General features: G+C 43.5%; 1 protein-coding gene across 1 annotated transcript in view; it reads left to right on the forward strand.

Moving 5' to 3' along the window:
* Positions 1–15,942, forward strand: part of LOC126456431 (guanylate cyclase 32E-like) — a 566,897-nt gene that overhangs the window by 253,918 nt on the left and 297,037 nt on the right. Inside the window, exon 11 of the mRNA XM_050092180.1 lies at positions 13,627–13,805. Within this exon, the coding sequence (XP_049948137.1) occupies positions 13,627–13,805 (179 nt within the window). The remainder of the gene's footprint in view (positions 1–13,626; positions 13,806–15,942) is intronic.

A 15,942-nucleotide genomic window follows, 5' to 3' on the forward strand; every position in this document is an offset into this window, starting at 1 on the left:
GAAAGACCTGAGTCGAAACAAGGCCCCCGGAGTAGACAACATTCCATTGGAACTACTGACGGCCTTGGGAGAGCCAGTCCTGACAAAACTCTACCATCTGGTGAGCAAGATGTATGAAACAGGCGAAATACCCACAGACTTCAAGAAGAATATAGTAATTCCAATCCCAAAGGAAGCAGGTGTTGACAGATGTGAAAATTACCGAACAATCAGTTTAATTAGCCACAGCTGCAAAATACTAACACGAATTCTTTACAGACGAATGGAAAAACTAGTAGAAGCCGACCTCGGGGAAGATCAGTTTGAATTCCGTAGAAATACTGGAACACGTGAGGCAATACTGACCTTACGACTTATCTTAGAAGAAAGATTAAGGAAAGGCAAACCTACGTTTCTAGCATTTGTAGACTTAGAGAAAGCTTTTGACATTGTTGACTGGAATACTCTTTTTCAGATTCTAAAGGTGGCAGGGGTAAAATACAGGGAGCGAAAGGCTATTTACAATTTGTACAGAAACCAGATGGCAGTTATAAGAGTCGAGGGACATGAAAGGGAAGCAGTGGTTGGGAGGGAAGTGAGACAGGGTTGTAGCCTATCCACGATGTTATTCAATCTGTATATTGAGCAAGCAATGAAGGAAACAAAAGAAAAATTCAGAGTAGGTATTAAAATCCATGGAGAAGAAATAAAAACTTTAAGGTTCGCCGATGACATTGTAACTCTGTCAGAGACAGCAAAGAACTTGGAAGAGCAGTTGAACGGAATGGACAGTGTCTTGAAAGGAGGATATAAGATAAACATCAACAAAAGCAAAACGAGGATAATGGAATGTAGTCGAATTAAGTCGGGTGATGCTGAGGGAATTAGATTAGGAAATGAGACACTTAAAGTAGTAAAGGAGTTTTTCTATTTGGGGAGCAAAATAACTGATGATGGACGAAGTAGAGAGGATATAAAATGTAGACTGGCAATGGGAAGGAAAGCGTTTCTGAAGAAGAGAAATTTGTTAACATCGAGTATAGATTTAAGTGTCAGGAAGTCGCTTCTGAAAGTTTTTGTATGGAGTGTAGCCATGTATGGAAGTGAAACATGGACGATAAATAGTTTGGACAAGAAGAGAATAGAAGCTTTCGAAATGTGGTGCTACAGAAGAATGCTGAAGATTAGATGGGTAGATCACATAACTAATGAGGAGGTATTGAATAGGATTGGGTAGAAGAGGAGTTTGTGGCACAACTTGACTAGAAGAAGGGATCGATTGGTAGGACATGTTCTGAGGCATCATGGGATCACCAATTTAGTATTGGAGGGCAGTGTGGAGGGTAAAAATCGTAGAGGGAGACCAAGAGATGAATACACCAAGCAGATTCAGAAGGATGTAGGTTGCAGTAGGTACTGGGAGATGAAGAAGCTTGCACAGGATAGAGTAGCATGGAGAGCTGCATCAAACCAGTCTCAGGACTGAAGACCACAACAACAACAGCACGTCCACCAATCAAAAGTATGTAATTAATTAAAAATCGTAGTTCGTTTCAGTGCTAGCTATTCCAATAATCTTAGATTTTTGCGATTCCCTCTTTCCTTTAGCCTTACATTACGGTGATCATGGAGTGCTAGTGTGCTTTAATCCCACTAGGAATATGTTGGCCCTTATCACTTCGTGAGGAGTCAGTGTGGCCCGCGGACTAAAAAGTCTGGAGGCCCCTGGCCTAGAGTGAACAGGGGTATACGGAAAATCCAAATCTGGATGACACTATGTATCTGAACTCGGGTCACCATAATGCTAGTTTAGTGCATTAGGCACTGCGCCATCTCTCTCAGTGCTGTTGTAGAAATAACAGACGAAACTTCTAAGGTTTCGTGAAAGCACAGAATAGAAACGTTTGTCTTTAAACGTGGTGCCTATTAATTGTAACTGATAGGAAATTAAATTAACTATGTTTTAACAATGATAGATCTCTAAGACTGGCAATAGCCGGCTACTGCACGAAGTTTACCGTTTTTTATCGACACATAGGCCGACTGATTTCAACTACAGCTTTCTTGTCAGTTTCACCTCCTTTTTCTGATCAGTACTTGTCGACAGAAGTCGGATGTCGGCGAGCCCTTTGCGTTCTGTTTGAGGTCTCTACCAACCTCAGCAGTCTACTCAAATATTGCATTAGAATAGGATTAATTTAATTTCATCCTTATCACTATAAATAAGCACCACACATGACTGTGAACGTATGTATAAATCGCTTTCGCGAAACTTTGTTACTTCTACGTCTTCCGCATTACATCAGAAAACGCTAGTTTTTCACCTTTCGATAAACACTCGTTTCGTCGCCATAAAACGTGCAATATCTGAGAATTCGCCAATTTGACGAAACAAATCTAGAACAAAAGTAGTGAAGCATTCAGACGCATTTTTAGTAAGTCAAAGAAAGTGTCGAAAAGCACAGTTGGTTAGTAAATGTACCCACTTATTAGTTTTATGAAAATCGTATGGCTATTGACACTCGATTTTTACACTTTACGTTCATGGTTGTTTCCAATATTTAATATTGTTCTTTCATTTATGTACCACTGAAAACATTCTCTGGATTTTGTTGCTCCGCTTTCGAAAACGTGTACGTTCTGCCGAGTCTTTTAATGTCCACTGCTAAAAAAATTTGGCTGTAGAGTAGGCACCAGTCGTCAACTGACCACTATTTAGTTACGTTCGTCAGTGTCAGTCAGCATGACGTCTGAATTTTTTATTTGTGGTGAGGGAAAAATGCATACAAACGTTTCTTGAGAGGATTAAGACCAGAAAGGAGGTTAACATGTTGTTTTGGTGAACTGTACTGTTGTTGGTTTTCATGACAAGTGCAAAAAATTCTATTAGAAGAATCATTATGCTAGAATGTGTGCAGTGGAAAATGAATCCCACATTCATCGATTGTCAGTTAAAAACTTTTGTCTCACAACAAAATGATTATTTTGTGGGGAAAACGCATCAGAGGCTTGTGTGAAAAACATGGAGAAGAAACCAATTTTTTAAATGTTGTTCGTGACATTGCTAAGGCGTTTTCAAAATCGATAATGGAAATAGCGACAAAACGGAATAATGACTGGGGCACTCAAGTAAAATTTCTAGAAGGGCACATCCAAGATGATCTTTTTGTTGAAGGTAGATACCATGTTAATTGCGCAAAAATGTTTCTGAAATCTGATGTTGCAATCCAAAGTAGCGTTGGGAGATAAAAAGATAATGAGATATTTCGTTTGTGACGATTCGGAAGCAAATGACGATGAATGAGAACTTGCACTCGTAATACATTAAGAACCATTACAATGGATACTTCCCGAACATCGTGAGAAAACAAAATCTGGTGTTCTAATAGTTCTGTCAAGGTTTGTCATTCGTTGGAAAAATAAATCAGCACAAGAAAACTGTGATACGCTTTTGAAACACAGGCTGTTCCATCTTATTTGATACGTTGTAAGAGAACAGAATCAAATACCAACAAGTCTGGAGCACACTGGATCATGAGTTTATGAAGTGGTGATATATCTTCTTCCAGGCAATACGTTCTTGGATAAAGCTGAAAGTGACTTCCAGATCCACTGAAATTACTCCTTGTCCGTCCTCTTTTAAAATACTGCTGCGCGGTGTGGTGGGATCCTTACCAAATAGGATTGACGGAGTACATTGAAAAACTACAAGGAAGGGCAGCACGTTTTGTACTATCGTGAAATAGGGGAGAGAATGTCACTGAAATGATACAGGATTTGTGGTGGACATCATCAAAACAAAAGCGTTTTTCGTTGCAGAAGAATCTTCTCACGAAATTACAATCACCAAGATTCTCCTCCGAATGCGAAAATATTTTGTTGACACCTGCCTACATAGGGAGAAATGATCACCATGATAAAATAAGGGAAGTCAGAGGTCGTACGGAAAGATATAGGTGTTCGTTCTTTCCGCACGCTATACGAGATTGGAATAACAGAGAATTGTGAAGGTGGTTCAATGAACCCTCTGCCAGGCACTTAAATGCGGTTTGCAGAGTATCCATGTAGATGTAGATGGACCGTTTGTCCCAAAAAGAAAAGCTGTTCAAAGCAAAAGACGACAATCAACTGTCTTTCACATTCTGCTATTTCAGCTGCAAGACCGAGTTCCGTTGTTGCAAACACACAACTAAGTCATGAGAAAATGGTATATAAAAATCTGAGTCAAGAGATCTTGTAGATGTGCTATCGGCTTTTGAATTAACACTGTGATGATATCAGACAGTTTGAAGTGGGCAGTGTGCGAAAAGCAGTAGACACTCTCAAGACATTTCTTTTATCTAGTTTGTGTTTAACAATGTGAACGTCCATATTGACAGAATTAATAATAAGCATAACCAGTACCCATGTAAACAAAAAACCTTTTGATTCATTGTTTCCTGAACTATTATCCTGATGTATGGCCGGCCGAGGTGGCCGTGCGGTTCTACGCGCTTCAGTCCGGAACCGCGTGACTGCTATGGTCGCAGATTCGAATCCTGCCTCGGGCATGGATGTGTGTGATGTGCTTAGGTTAGTTAGGTTTAAGTAGTTCTAAGTTCTAGGGGACTGGTGACCTAAGATGTTAAGTCCCATAGTGCTCAGAGCCATTTGAACCATTTTGAACCTGACGTATGCGATTTCTATAAAATTGATAAATGGCGATAATTATTTACCAGATAGGCTTTTCGCCACTTTCTTAGACTTTTTGAAAACCCACTTTGTTGCTCTACAACTTCTTTGTTATACAATTTTGCCACAAACTGGTCAGTTGTTTGATATTGTATGTATTATGTAAAACTAGAAAAGCAAACGGTAAAAAACAGAGAGATTTTCTTGTTGCACACAGTAGCCGTTCCTCTCTCCTACATAACATTACCTAAAACAACATTTTAAGAAATTTTATCACACTAATAACAACAGTGTCCAGGAAGCGCGATGGCGACGGTAGTTCTAAGCTGCTGCCGTGCGAACAAAACTTCTCTCGCGGACAGTGCTACCTGGACTTTCTATGACTCCAGACAAATCGCATTTCTTTGAGACTTAGTCCACGTATTGGTGTCAATATTGTCGCCAGTGCTGACTCCTCGCTGCCGTATTCCCCTCGCACAGTACGCCACGCCGGTAATAGCCGCAGTTTGAAAACACGTAATTACGTTGCAATCGATTTTGAGATCACTTCTTTTTAGGATTGCCAACATTTCGGGTGGGTTTTGAACCTTCAGACGTGCTCCTCCAACCGCCTTCTGTATACGCCCATGATATCAACCGACTTGTTATCGCACTGACTTCAAAGGAACACAGTACATTAAATGTGACATTTCACAGAATGTTATTTACGAGGGTGGTTTGAAAAGTATTCGGAATCACCACGAGAGGACAGGGCTTGAGCAACGAGTTGTTCACGTAATATTCATTGGACTGTTGCCTAAAACACGTGCCACGTCAGTGCTCTTGGAAGAGGAGAGCTGAGGCGGTGACGTGGCTCTGTTGTTCCCGCGTAGTGATTTGCGAAGATGGAAAAAATCGAGATTCGAGCAGCGATTAAGTACTTCGTAAAGAAAGGTATGTAAGAAAAGGACATGCAAGCCGATTTCCAGAATATACTGGAGGACTCTGCTCCTTCATATTCAACTGTTGCCAAGTGGACAAATGAATTTAAATTTGGACGGGAGAGCTTAGATAATCATCCGCGCAGTGATTGTCACTACTCCAGAAATCATTGCAAAAGTGTACAAAATGGTCATGGAGGATCGCCCGTTGAAAGTGCGTGAAAGTGCTCGCACTTGCCAGATGTTATCTGAAAGGGAATATCACATTTTAACTGAAGATTTAGAAATGAAAAAATTATCTGCAAGATGGTTGCCACGATTCTTGACGCTGGATCAAAGACTCATGAGAATTGACTTATCGGAAAGATGCTTATTCGTCGCCAGAAAAGAAAGCAAAGACAATTCCTTTGGCGGGAAAGGTCGTGGCATCAGTGTTCTGGCGTGCGAAGGGGATTCTGTTTGTAGATTATCTCCCCACTGGGCAAACAATTACTGGAGAATACTATGCTAACTTCCTGGACAAATTGTAACAAAAGGTATGCGAAAAAGGTCAGGTTTAGCAAGGAAGAAAGTCATCCTCCATCAAGACAATGCGCGCCCGCACACACGTGTCGTCGCCATAGCAAAATTACGCGAAGAAAGGTATTCATTGTTGCCACACCCACCTTATTCACCTGATATGGCTCCGTCAGACTTCCATCTCTTCCCAAAACTGATTTTTTTTCTTTTTTCCATTCCGTTCCGAGAACTTTTCAAAACGCCCTCACAGTAAGGTGTGTGGTTCACAATTAGATGCGCGACAAGTCGACAGTTTTTCTCCTGACAGTGTGTGTCTGTTGGGTATTCTGCATAAACTGCGGATGAATTTTGTCTTGTTACAAGTTCAGTATGAATTTCAGTAAGCCTTTTTCATATTACATGTCAATATTTCTTGTACAGCTCCACCAGCGTGCCATTCATGCTCGTGAATTGTAGACCGGTGCTGACATGAATATTTTGAATTCTGTGATGGTGAATGGAACAAATAAGTTTCAGTTTTTTTCTGTGGCGCTATTGTGTGTCGCCTCTCTTCTGTCTTCAGCCATTCATTTATTTTATCCGTGGGGTGAGTCCATACTGAACACATATGGATTGAAAGTGACTGGAGATCACTCGACGAATTTCTGTCTCCATCACGTAAGCTTTTTGTTGCTCATTCTGAAATCATTTTATAATTAGTTTTCGCGCTCTTGTATTCCCTTATTACGTGAAGGATATAGACTGGAGATTGAAATTTTGCCTTTGACTCCCATGTTCTCCGTGCGACAGCGGTATTTCTCAGCTGAGTGGCAATTAGTGTCATAATGTTTACTTTGTATCTTCCAATACTTTGAATTTCTTGGGTTACGCACCCTGGTAAACTTATCTCACATAATGAGATGTAATGTACCTGCAAAATAATAAAAAAAAATTGATTAAGTAACCTGTTTTTTTCGTGTCGATAGTTAAATTTTTGATTACCCCCCTCCTCCCATGGTATCTTCAGGATGGTTAAAAATAGTCTGAAAAGCTTATAAGGGTATTGCAACGTAGGTTGTGCTGAAAAACTATTAACTTCAGAAAAAAAATCGATAAGTTGCGCAATGAAGTTAGCCAATCAGCCCGTTACGCGCAAATTCAAGCTGACTTCCAGAGTCGGTGTCGCCAAACGTGTTCTTCATTTGGCTGCCCAAAACCAAATAAAGGAGCGATATAAAAATTGGACATGAGGCTGTAGTAAGAATCGAATGCTAGCCAAAGGCTGAGCAGTCTCGTGTGCTAACATCTACGTTATGAGGACAACTAACATTAATCTGGCGGACTACTTGAATTTGCACGCGCGACGGCCCGATTGGCTCGCTTCAATGCTAATTATCTCGGAAACGGTCCAACGTATCAATTTTTTCTGATTAGTCAATTATTTCTTAGCACATCCTACCTTTCAACGCCCTTACAAGCTTTTCAAACTGTTTGCGACCATTCAGTATATTCCTCTATTAGCAACAGTACGTTCTTTTGACTACTGCATCGGTCACACAGTTCACGTTCAATAACAAAAGTAGATCACACACAACGAAAAGCAGACTGCGAAAACGAACGCTCTCACTGCTGTTGACACCAAAGTAGTACCGAATCGGAGACACGCGAACTTCGTTTGATGATTCACCAGAGGGACAAGAGCGAGCACCTGTAAATGCGAACTGTACAAGACCAAATGCCTTTGGCTATCGCTCGCCTATCTTTTACACAGGAGAGAATGTTCGTTCGCTTGAGCACACTGCGATGTACACCAAAAATCAGAATATGCAAGTAGCATTAGCTGAGGCTTAGAAGTTTGTTTGGGTGACACGAAGGCGGCGACTGAAGAAGTGACCATAAATGCGTGTGTCAACTGGCAAGTAGCTTCCGGAGCAAGACCTGCAAGCACTTGCTGAGGTGTTAAAATTAGAACAAAAATTTTCCCAAGTTTACTTCTACAAGTCGCTTCGACAAGTTGATTTCAGGAACTTGCTGCAAGTATCTGGTGGTTACAATTAGGCAAAGGGGGATAATTCCTAATATCGCGTCGGATCTCCTTTTGCTTGGCATAAGATAGCAAGTCAACGTGGTACGGAGTCAACAAGTCGTTGGAAGTCCACTGCAGAAATACTGAGCCACGCTGCCTCTAGAGCGAAAGTGTTGCCAGTGCGAGATTTTGAGCACGAATTGACTTCTCGATTGCGCCCATAAATGTTCGATGGGACTCACATCGGGCTATCGGGGTGCCAAATCATGTACGCAGATTGTCCAGAATGGTCTTCAAACCAATCGCGAACAATTTTGATCCGGTGACATGGCGCATGCCACGCATAAGAATTCCATCATTGTTTTGGAACGCGAACTCCATGAATAACTGCAGAAGGTCTCGAAGTAACCGAACAAAGCCATTTTCAGTCAGCTATCAGTTCAGTTGGACCAGAGACTCAGTCCATTCCATGTAGACACAGCCCATACAATTATGGAGCCACCACCAGCCTGCGCAGTGTCTTGTTGACAACTTGAATCCATGGCTTCTTGGGGCCTGCGCCATACTCGAGCCCTATCATCAACACTTACCAACTGAAATTGGGACTCATCCAACAAGGCCAAGGTTTTCCAATCGTCGAGAGTCCAACCGATATTGTCACGGGCTCAGGAGAGACGCCGTAGGCGATGTCGTGCTGTTGGTAAAGGCACTCGCGTCGGTCGCGTGCTGCTACAGCCAGTGAACTCCAAATTCTGCCGCACAGTCCTAACGGACACGTTCGTCGTACATCCCACATTGATTTCTGCGGTTACTTTTCGCAAACTTGTTTGTCTGTTAACACTGGCAGCTCTACGCAAATGCCACTGCTCTCGGTCGGTAAATAATGGCATTCGGCCACTGCACTGCCCTGTGTTCAAAGTCTGTTAATTCACGTCGTGCGGCCATAATCACGTCGGAAACCTTTTCACATGAAAAACCTGAGTAAAAATGACATCTCTGCCAATGCACTGCCCTTTTATACATTGTGTACGCAATACTACCGTCATCTGCATATGTGCAGATCGCTGCCCCGTAACTTTTGACACCTCATTGCAAAGTGCATCTATTCAAGGAGGTCCAGTGTGGACTGTAACTATCGTATGAGAGTGAAACTTTGTAGACATGTTAATACGTTAATGCGGAAACGATATGCGCTGAAAACAATTAGTTCCAGTTTTAACCACCAGGTGCAAATCTGACACTGTAAAGCATATCGTCGATGACTCTGGTGCTTATACTGAACAAACTGTGTAAGCTGTAGTTGATATAAAATCAACATTATGGTTTTCTCACTTTTTTGACGTTGTCTGTCCGCATTCCGTTCCTAATCCATTACATTTTGAAACATTTTATACATCTTCCTTGCATTCACAGCGGCAGATTTGCACCTGGTAGCCAAAACTGTAACTAATTGTTTTACAGCGTAAATCGGCTTCCCATGAACATATTAGAATATCTACCACGTTTCTCTGCCATACGATTATTACAGCCCACACTGGACTTCTGGGAGAAACTGCACTTTAATTATAATAACAGGGTACTGGCAGAGATAGGCAAGTGGAAATATATGGGGTCGTGATTAAAAACAGAGCAACTGTCACTATTGTTGCATTAATGTTATTAATTTTTATTATTGAAGAAAAACCGTTTCGAAAAACAAAATTAAGAAAAAATTGAAATATTCGAGTACAGAAATGGATAGAGAGGCGTACTTAGTTAAGTTACCAAGAAAGTTGAATGAAATAAAATCAGAGGAATTCGCTCATCTTAAAAACTTACTTAAATTATTATATGCTAGTTCTGAAACATCTTGTCTATCGTACAATGAAGTATTCGAAAACAGGATACAAAAATGCGGCAAGCTGTATCACCAAGGGACAGATTTTTAATTACGGCAAATTCAATTTTTCCAAACCGTATTTATTACTTTTATTGCAAATATAATGGGTTTGTGTTTATGTTAACGGAAAAAATCTGCAAAAATTTAAAGACATCTCTACTGCCATTCTAATCTTCCTAGCGGTGAAAAAAAAATCAGTAAATTAATTTCGCACTTCCTTAGCTATGGTGGCCGTCTCATATGTTTAGGGTTGCAATGGTACATTGGTTTTGGCGCATCTCACTTTGTCCCACTCTCCTGTCCGGCGCTGCATTTTCGTACCTATATTAAATGTACAATACTTCTGCGAGATTTAGAAAAACTTCCAGCGACTGGAAACTTCGACAAGTAGTTGCAGCAAGACGCAAGAAACTTGCAAAAGCTACTTCTGTTGATAAAACTTGCGGAAGGCGACTTGCTGGGAGTGTTCCCACGTCAACTTGAAACTTCTGCAAGCGACTCGCTGAAGTTTCCGTGTTTGTGGACACACGCCTTTAGATTGTGGCAAAGGCGGTTTACTCATTGATATACACTGAAGAGCCGAAGAAACTGGAACACCTGTCTAATATAGTGTAGGGCCCCTGCGAGGACGCAGAAGTACCGCAACACGAAGCGACATGGACTCGACTAAGGTCTGAAGTAGTGCTGGAGGGAACTGACACCATGAATCCTGCAGGGCTGTCCATAAACCCGCAAAAGTACGAGGGGATGGAGACCTCTTCTGAACAGCACGTTGAAAGGCATCCCAGATATGCTCAACAATGTTCATGTCTGGGGAGTTTGCTGACCACCAGAAGTGTTTAAACTCTGAAGAATGTTCCTGGAGCCTCTCTGTAGCATTTCTGGGCGTGTGAGGTGTCGCATTGTCCTGCTGGGTTTGCCCAGGTCCGTCAGAATTCACAGTGGACATGAATGAATGCAAGTCATCAGACAGGATACTTATGTGACGTTCCACCTGTCAGAGTCGTATCTAGACGTATCAGGGGTTCCATATCACTCCAACAGTCCCCTGCCGACATGCAGGGTCCATGGATTCATGAGGTTGTCTCCATAACCGTACACGTCCATCCGCTCGATACAATTTGAAGCGAGACTGGTCCGACCAGACAACATGCTTCCAGTCATCAACAGTCCAATGTCCGTATCGACGGGCCAAGGCGAGGCTTAAAGCTTTGTGTCATGCAGTCAGCAAGGGTACACGAGTGGGTCTTCGGCTCCGAAAGTCGATATCGATGATGTTTCGTTGAATGGTTCGACCGCTGACACCTGTCGATGGCCCAGCGTTGAAATCTGCAGCAATTTGCTGAAAGGTTGTACTTCCGTCACGTTGAATCTTCAGTCGTCACTAGTCCCGTTCTTGCAGGATCTTTCTCCAGCCGCAGCGATGTCGGAGATTTAATGTTTTACCGGTTCCTGATATTCACGGTACACTCGCGAAATGGTCGTATGGAAAAATCCCCGCTTCATCCCTACCTCGGAGATGCTGTTCCCATCGCTCATGCGCCCACTGTAACTCCACGTTCAAACTCACTGAAATCTCGATAACCTGCCATTGTGGCAGCAGTAGCCGATCTAACAACTGCGCTGTGTTTTTTTTTTTTTTTTTGTCATTTTGATACCTTACAAACAAGGTAGACCGACAGCGGCCTATTTATGCCGCTCTTCGACCATAGAAAAGACATACGGTACAACAGGAATACAGAAAAACAAACATACATGGAGGGCGAAAACGGGAGACAAGCATAAGAAAACAAACGAAGATGTTCACTGACGCACTGCTCTGATAAAAAAAGAAAAAAACGTTCAAAACTGCACACAACGGAGAAGACAGAATGCCACACGTAAACGGAAGAGCTCGGACGAAAGAGACACTGATGCACTGACGGGACGATTAACACGAGCACTGCGGGGACGATCTCCAGTGCACGAAGACACACTGTTCACCCACAAAGCTGGGGACCTGCCAAGGGGAAGACATGTGGGTAGGAGGGAGAGGGGGAGGGTGTTGATGCTAGTGGGAGAGGAGAAGGGAGGGGGAGGGGAGAGGGTAGGGGGTGTGTGGAAGCCTGGGGGAGGGGGGAGGGGAGGGAAGGAAGAAAAGAGGCGGGAGAGAAGGGAAAAGGTGGTGCCCTGGAGGGAAAAACACGGGGGGAGAAAGGGGAGGATGAAAGTTGGTAGGAGGGGTAGATGGAGGGGTTGAGGGCATCTTCAGGCAGGGGGAGTTGGCGGAAGCCACCTTGGGCAAGGGTATGGAGTGTGGAGAGATGGAGAGCGGGTGGGATATGGGAGTACAGGAGCGGCAGCGGATGGCGGTGGGAAAGTATGGGACAGAAAAGCGGGTGAAGGGGAGTAAGTTTTTGGGAGGTGTAAAGGATCCGTTCGAGGAAAAGGAGGAGGTGTGGGAACGGAATTAGATCGTAGAGGATCCGCATGTGGGAAGGGAGGAGGATGCGATAGGCGAGGCGGAGTGCATCCATTCCAGGATTTGTAAAAGGTAGGAGGGGCGGCGTCCCGGTAGGATGGGCATAGCAGAGGATAGGGCAGATGAGGGATTTATAGCTGTGGAGGACAGTGCAAGGGTCCAGACCCCATGTATGGCCGCTGGCCAGAGTGGCCGAGCGGTTCTAGGTGCTACAGCCTGGAGCCGCGCGATCGCTACGGTCGCAGGTTCGAATCCTGCCTTGGTCATGGATGTGTGTGATGTCCTTAGGTTAGTTAGGTTTAAGTAGTTCTAAGTTCTAGGGGACTGATGACCTCAGATGTTAAGTCCCATAGTGCTCAGAGCCATTTGAGTCCATGTGCGGCCAAAAAGGAGCTTGAGGAGGTGGAGTCGGGAGTGTGCCTTGGCTTGGATTATCCAGAGATGGGGGGTCCAGGAGAGGCGACGGTCAAGGGTGACGCCAAGGTACTTGAGGATGGGGGTGACGTTGATAGGACGTCCGTAGATAGTGAGATAGAAATCGAGGAGACGAAAGGAAGGGGTGGTTTTGCCTACAATGATCGCCTGGGTTTTGGAGGTATTGACCTTGAGCAGCCACTGCTTACACCAAGTGGTGAACCGGTCAACGCAACTGCGCTAGACACTTGTTGTCTTCTATAGGCGATGCCAACTGTAGCTCCTTATTCTGGCTGTTTACGTATCTCTGTTCAAATTGGTTCAAATGGCTCTGAGCACTATGGGACTTAACATCTGTGGTCATCAGTCCCCTAGAACTTAGAACTACTTAAACCTAACTAACCTAAGGACATCACACACATCCATTCCCGAGGTAGGATTCGAACCTGCGACCGTAGCGGTCACGCGGTTCCAGACTGAAGCGCCTAGAACTGCACGGCCACATCGGCCGGCGTATCTCTGTATTTGAATACAAATGCCCACACTAATTTCTTCGGCGCTTCAGTGTAGCTCATGCTACGGTCTGTGCAGGAGCTCTGCAAGCCGCACTGCCCAGCTTCTCGAGGGAAAATAAACTATTATCAGTTTTTAACTGAAAATCGTAATACTCTGTACGGTTATGTTCACATGTTTGTACAGCATCGTAAGTAACAAATCTTTGATGTGCAATGGTTTTTTTTTGCGAGCATTTGCAGGCCAGATTGGGCGGCTGTTGCAGGAGTTCCGGTACTTGGACGAGAGCCGGCCCATCCGGTGGGTGGGCGGGCGGCAGCCGCGCGCCGAGCCGGCCTGCGGCTTCCGCGGGGAACGCTGCGCGCCGCGCGCCCACTGGCGGCTGCTGCTGGCCCTGGCCGCGCTCGCTGCGCTCGTCGCCATCGCCGGCGTCTTCGCCTTCAGGTAGCCAGTCGCCTTGCCTGCCTCTCCCTCCGCTTCTGCCTGTGTGCCCTCCTCACTCGCTCTCGCCAACCGTAGCTGAGAAATACACGAAATGTATTCGCAGTTGCGAATGGGAACGACCGTCAGCTGTATAAGGAAATGACGACAGTGAAAATCTGTGCCACACTGGGACTCGAACACGGTTTTCCGCTTTGTGCGATCAGTCACCTTAACAGCTTTGGCTTTCCGTGCACGACTCACAGCCAGACCCAACCTTCCATACGTCACCATTCCTGCATCACACTCTGTACTTCTACACAAATTATGCATGGTACTCCACATTAAAGAAAGTGTATTGATACTGCTAAGAGTGTGCTAAAAGACATTTTCAAGTTCCTACTTACACATCAGTATCTCTTCAGAATTTTAATTGAAAGTTGCTGCTGGCATCAGCAGATAAATATTGCAGTGCCTGTGTTGTTAAGAAGAACGATGCCATGTTCCCTCGGACACGGATGCATGTGTGTGCACGAGTACAGGTGGTGTTGCAGGAATGATATCATATGGGAGTTTGAAAAAAATGGTTCAAATGGTTCTGAGCACTATGGGACTTAACATTTATGGTCATCAGTCCCCTAGAACTTAGAACTACTTAAACCTCACTAACCTAAGCCCAGCACACAACACCGAGTCATCACGAGGCAGAGAAAATCCCTGAACCCGGGCGTGGGAAGCGAGAACGCTGCCGCACGACCACGAGCTGGGGACTGGGAGTTTGAGTCTGGTGCTGTGTCATCCGTGTATATATGTAGTTAAGACGACAACTCACGTAAAGTGGCGAATTCAGGTTCCAGTCCCAGTCTAGCAAATATTGTCCTCATTCTCTTATACAGCTGATGTTTTTTTGTATTCGCAACTGTGTATACACTTCATGTATTTCATAACACCTGTAGCCACTACAGTGCCTATTCCGTTGGATATGTATGCATGCATGTCGGAAGGAACATTGCCTCGTTCTTAACAATATAGGCACTGCAGCATCGTATGTAGCTGAGAAAATTTAAACAAGCCAGTTTCAAAAACTAATGTTTATAGATTACAAAGTAGAACTTCCTCTCTTTTTAGGAATATTTACGTATTTATGCATTCATTTTACCTACCAAGATTATGACCTTCAGGTAGTCTCTTACATCTAACCAGACATCCCTAGTGATTCAATATTAACACTATTACAATATGTATACAACAGTGGAATCTCGTTTATCTGGCCCATGTAACGGTACAGTACACTAACATGTAATTATTATTCTATAATCTTCCATTTTTCTGTATACTGTGAGGGCCAAGATTATTTAACAGGGTATGAATGCAACATAGCCTTCATTGTGAACCAGAACTCCACTGACAAACTTTTAGAGGTGCTAGTATGACCCAAAACATTAAGAAAACGGTAAAAGGGGCTCTAAAATGCGTACCTTAAGAGCTAACAGCATCTGATCTTCAATGCTGTGAAAAACATCTCATATACTGCGAGGTCTTTCCCTTCCCTGTCTTGGGAGACACTAGTATGAACCAAAACAAGAACGAAATGTCCAGCAAATATGGGCTCTATAACGCATACCTTAAAAGCTATGAGCTGTTCAGTACAACAGGTGTGTTTTACGGATGTGAAGATGAAGAAACGCTCATAACTCTCCATACTTGCTACACCAAGGGAGGGGAGGGGGGGGGGGGGTTATGCCCGCGTCTTGAAAATATTATAATCTGGTCAGTTACTTTCGAAATGAATATTCATTGTTTTTAATGAATTCTTCTACTACATGCCAAACATGTTCTAAATTGCTCATGTAAACTTAACCCAAAAATTCAACTCTTAGTACTAAAAATCACTTCCCTCAGTGAATGTCATATTCAATATATTCAGTTTCAGGACTTTCCTCACACATCAATATCTCTTTAAAAAACCATCTTGTGTGTAAAAGTCAACAAAGATTAACGAAATCCGCACTTTTTGATTTTTTTTGTGGTGGTCATAACGTAACCTCTACCCCTCCCCCATGGTACTCCACATTAAAGAAAGTGTATTGATACAGCTAATAGTGTGCTAAAAGACATTTTCAAAATAGTTCAAATGGCTCTAAGCACTATGGGATTTAAC

This window comes from Schistocerca serialis, chromosome 2 (genome assembly GCF_023864345.2).
Source record: "Schistocerca serialis cubense isolate TAMUIC-IGC-003099 chromosome 2, iqSchSeri2.2, whole genome shotgun sequence".
Classification (NCBI taxonomy): Eukaryota; Metazoa; Arthropoda; class Insecta; order Orthoptera; family Acrididae; genus Schistocerca; species Schistocerca serialis.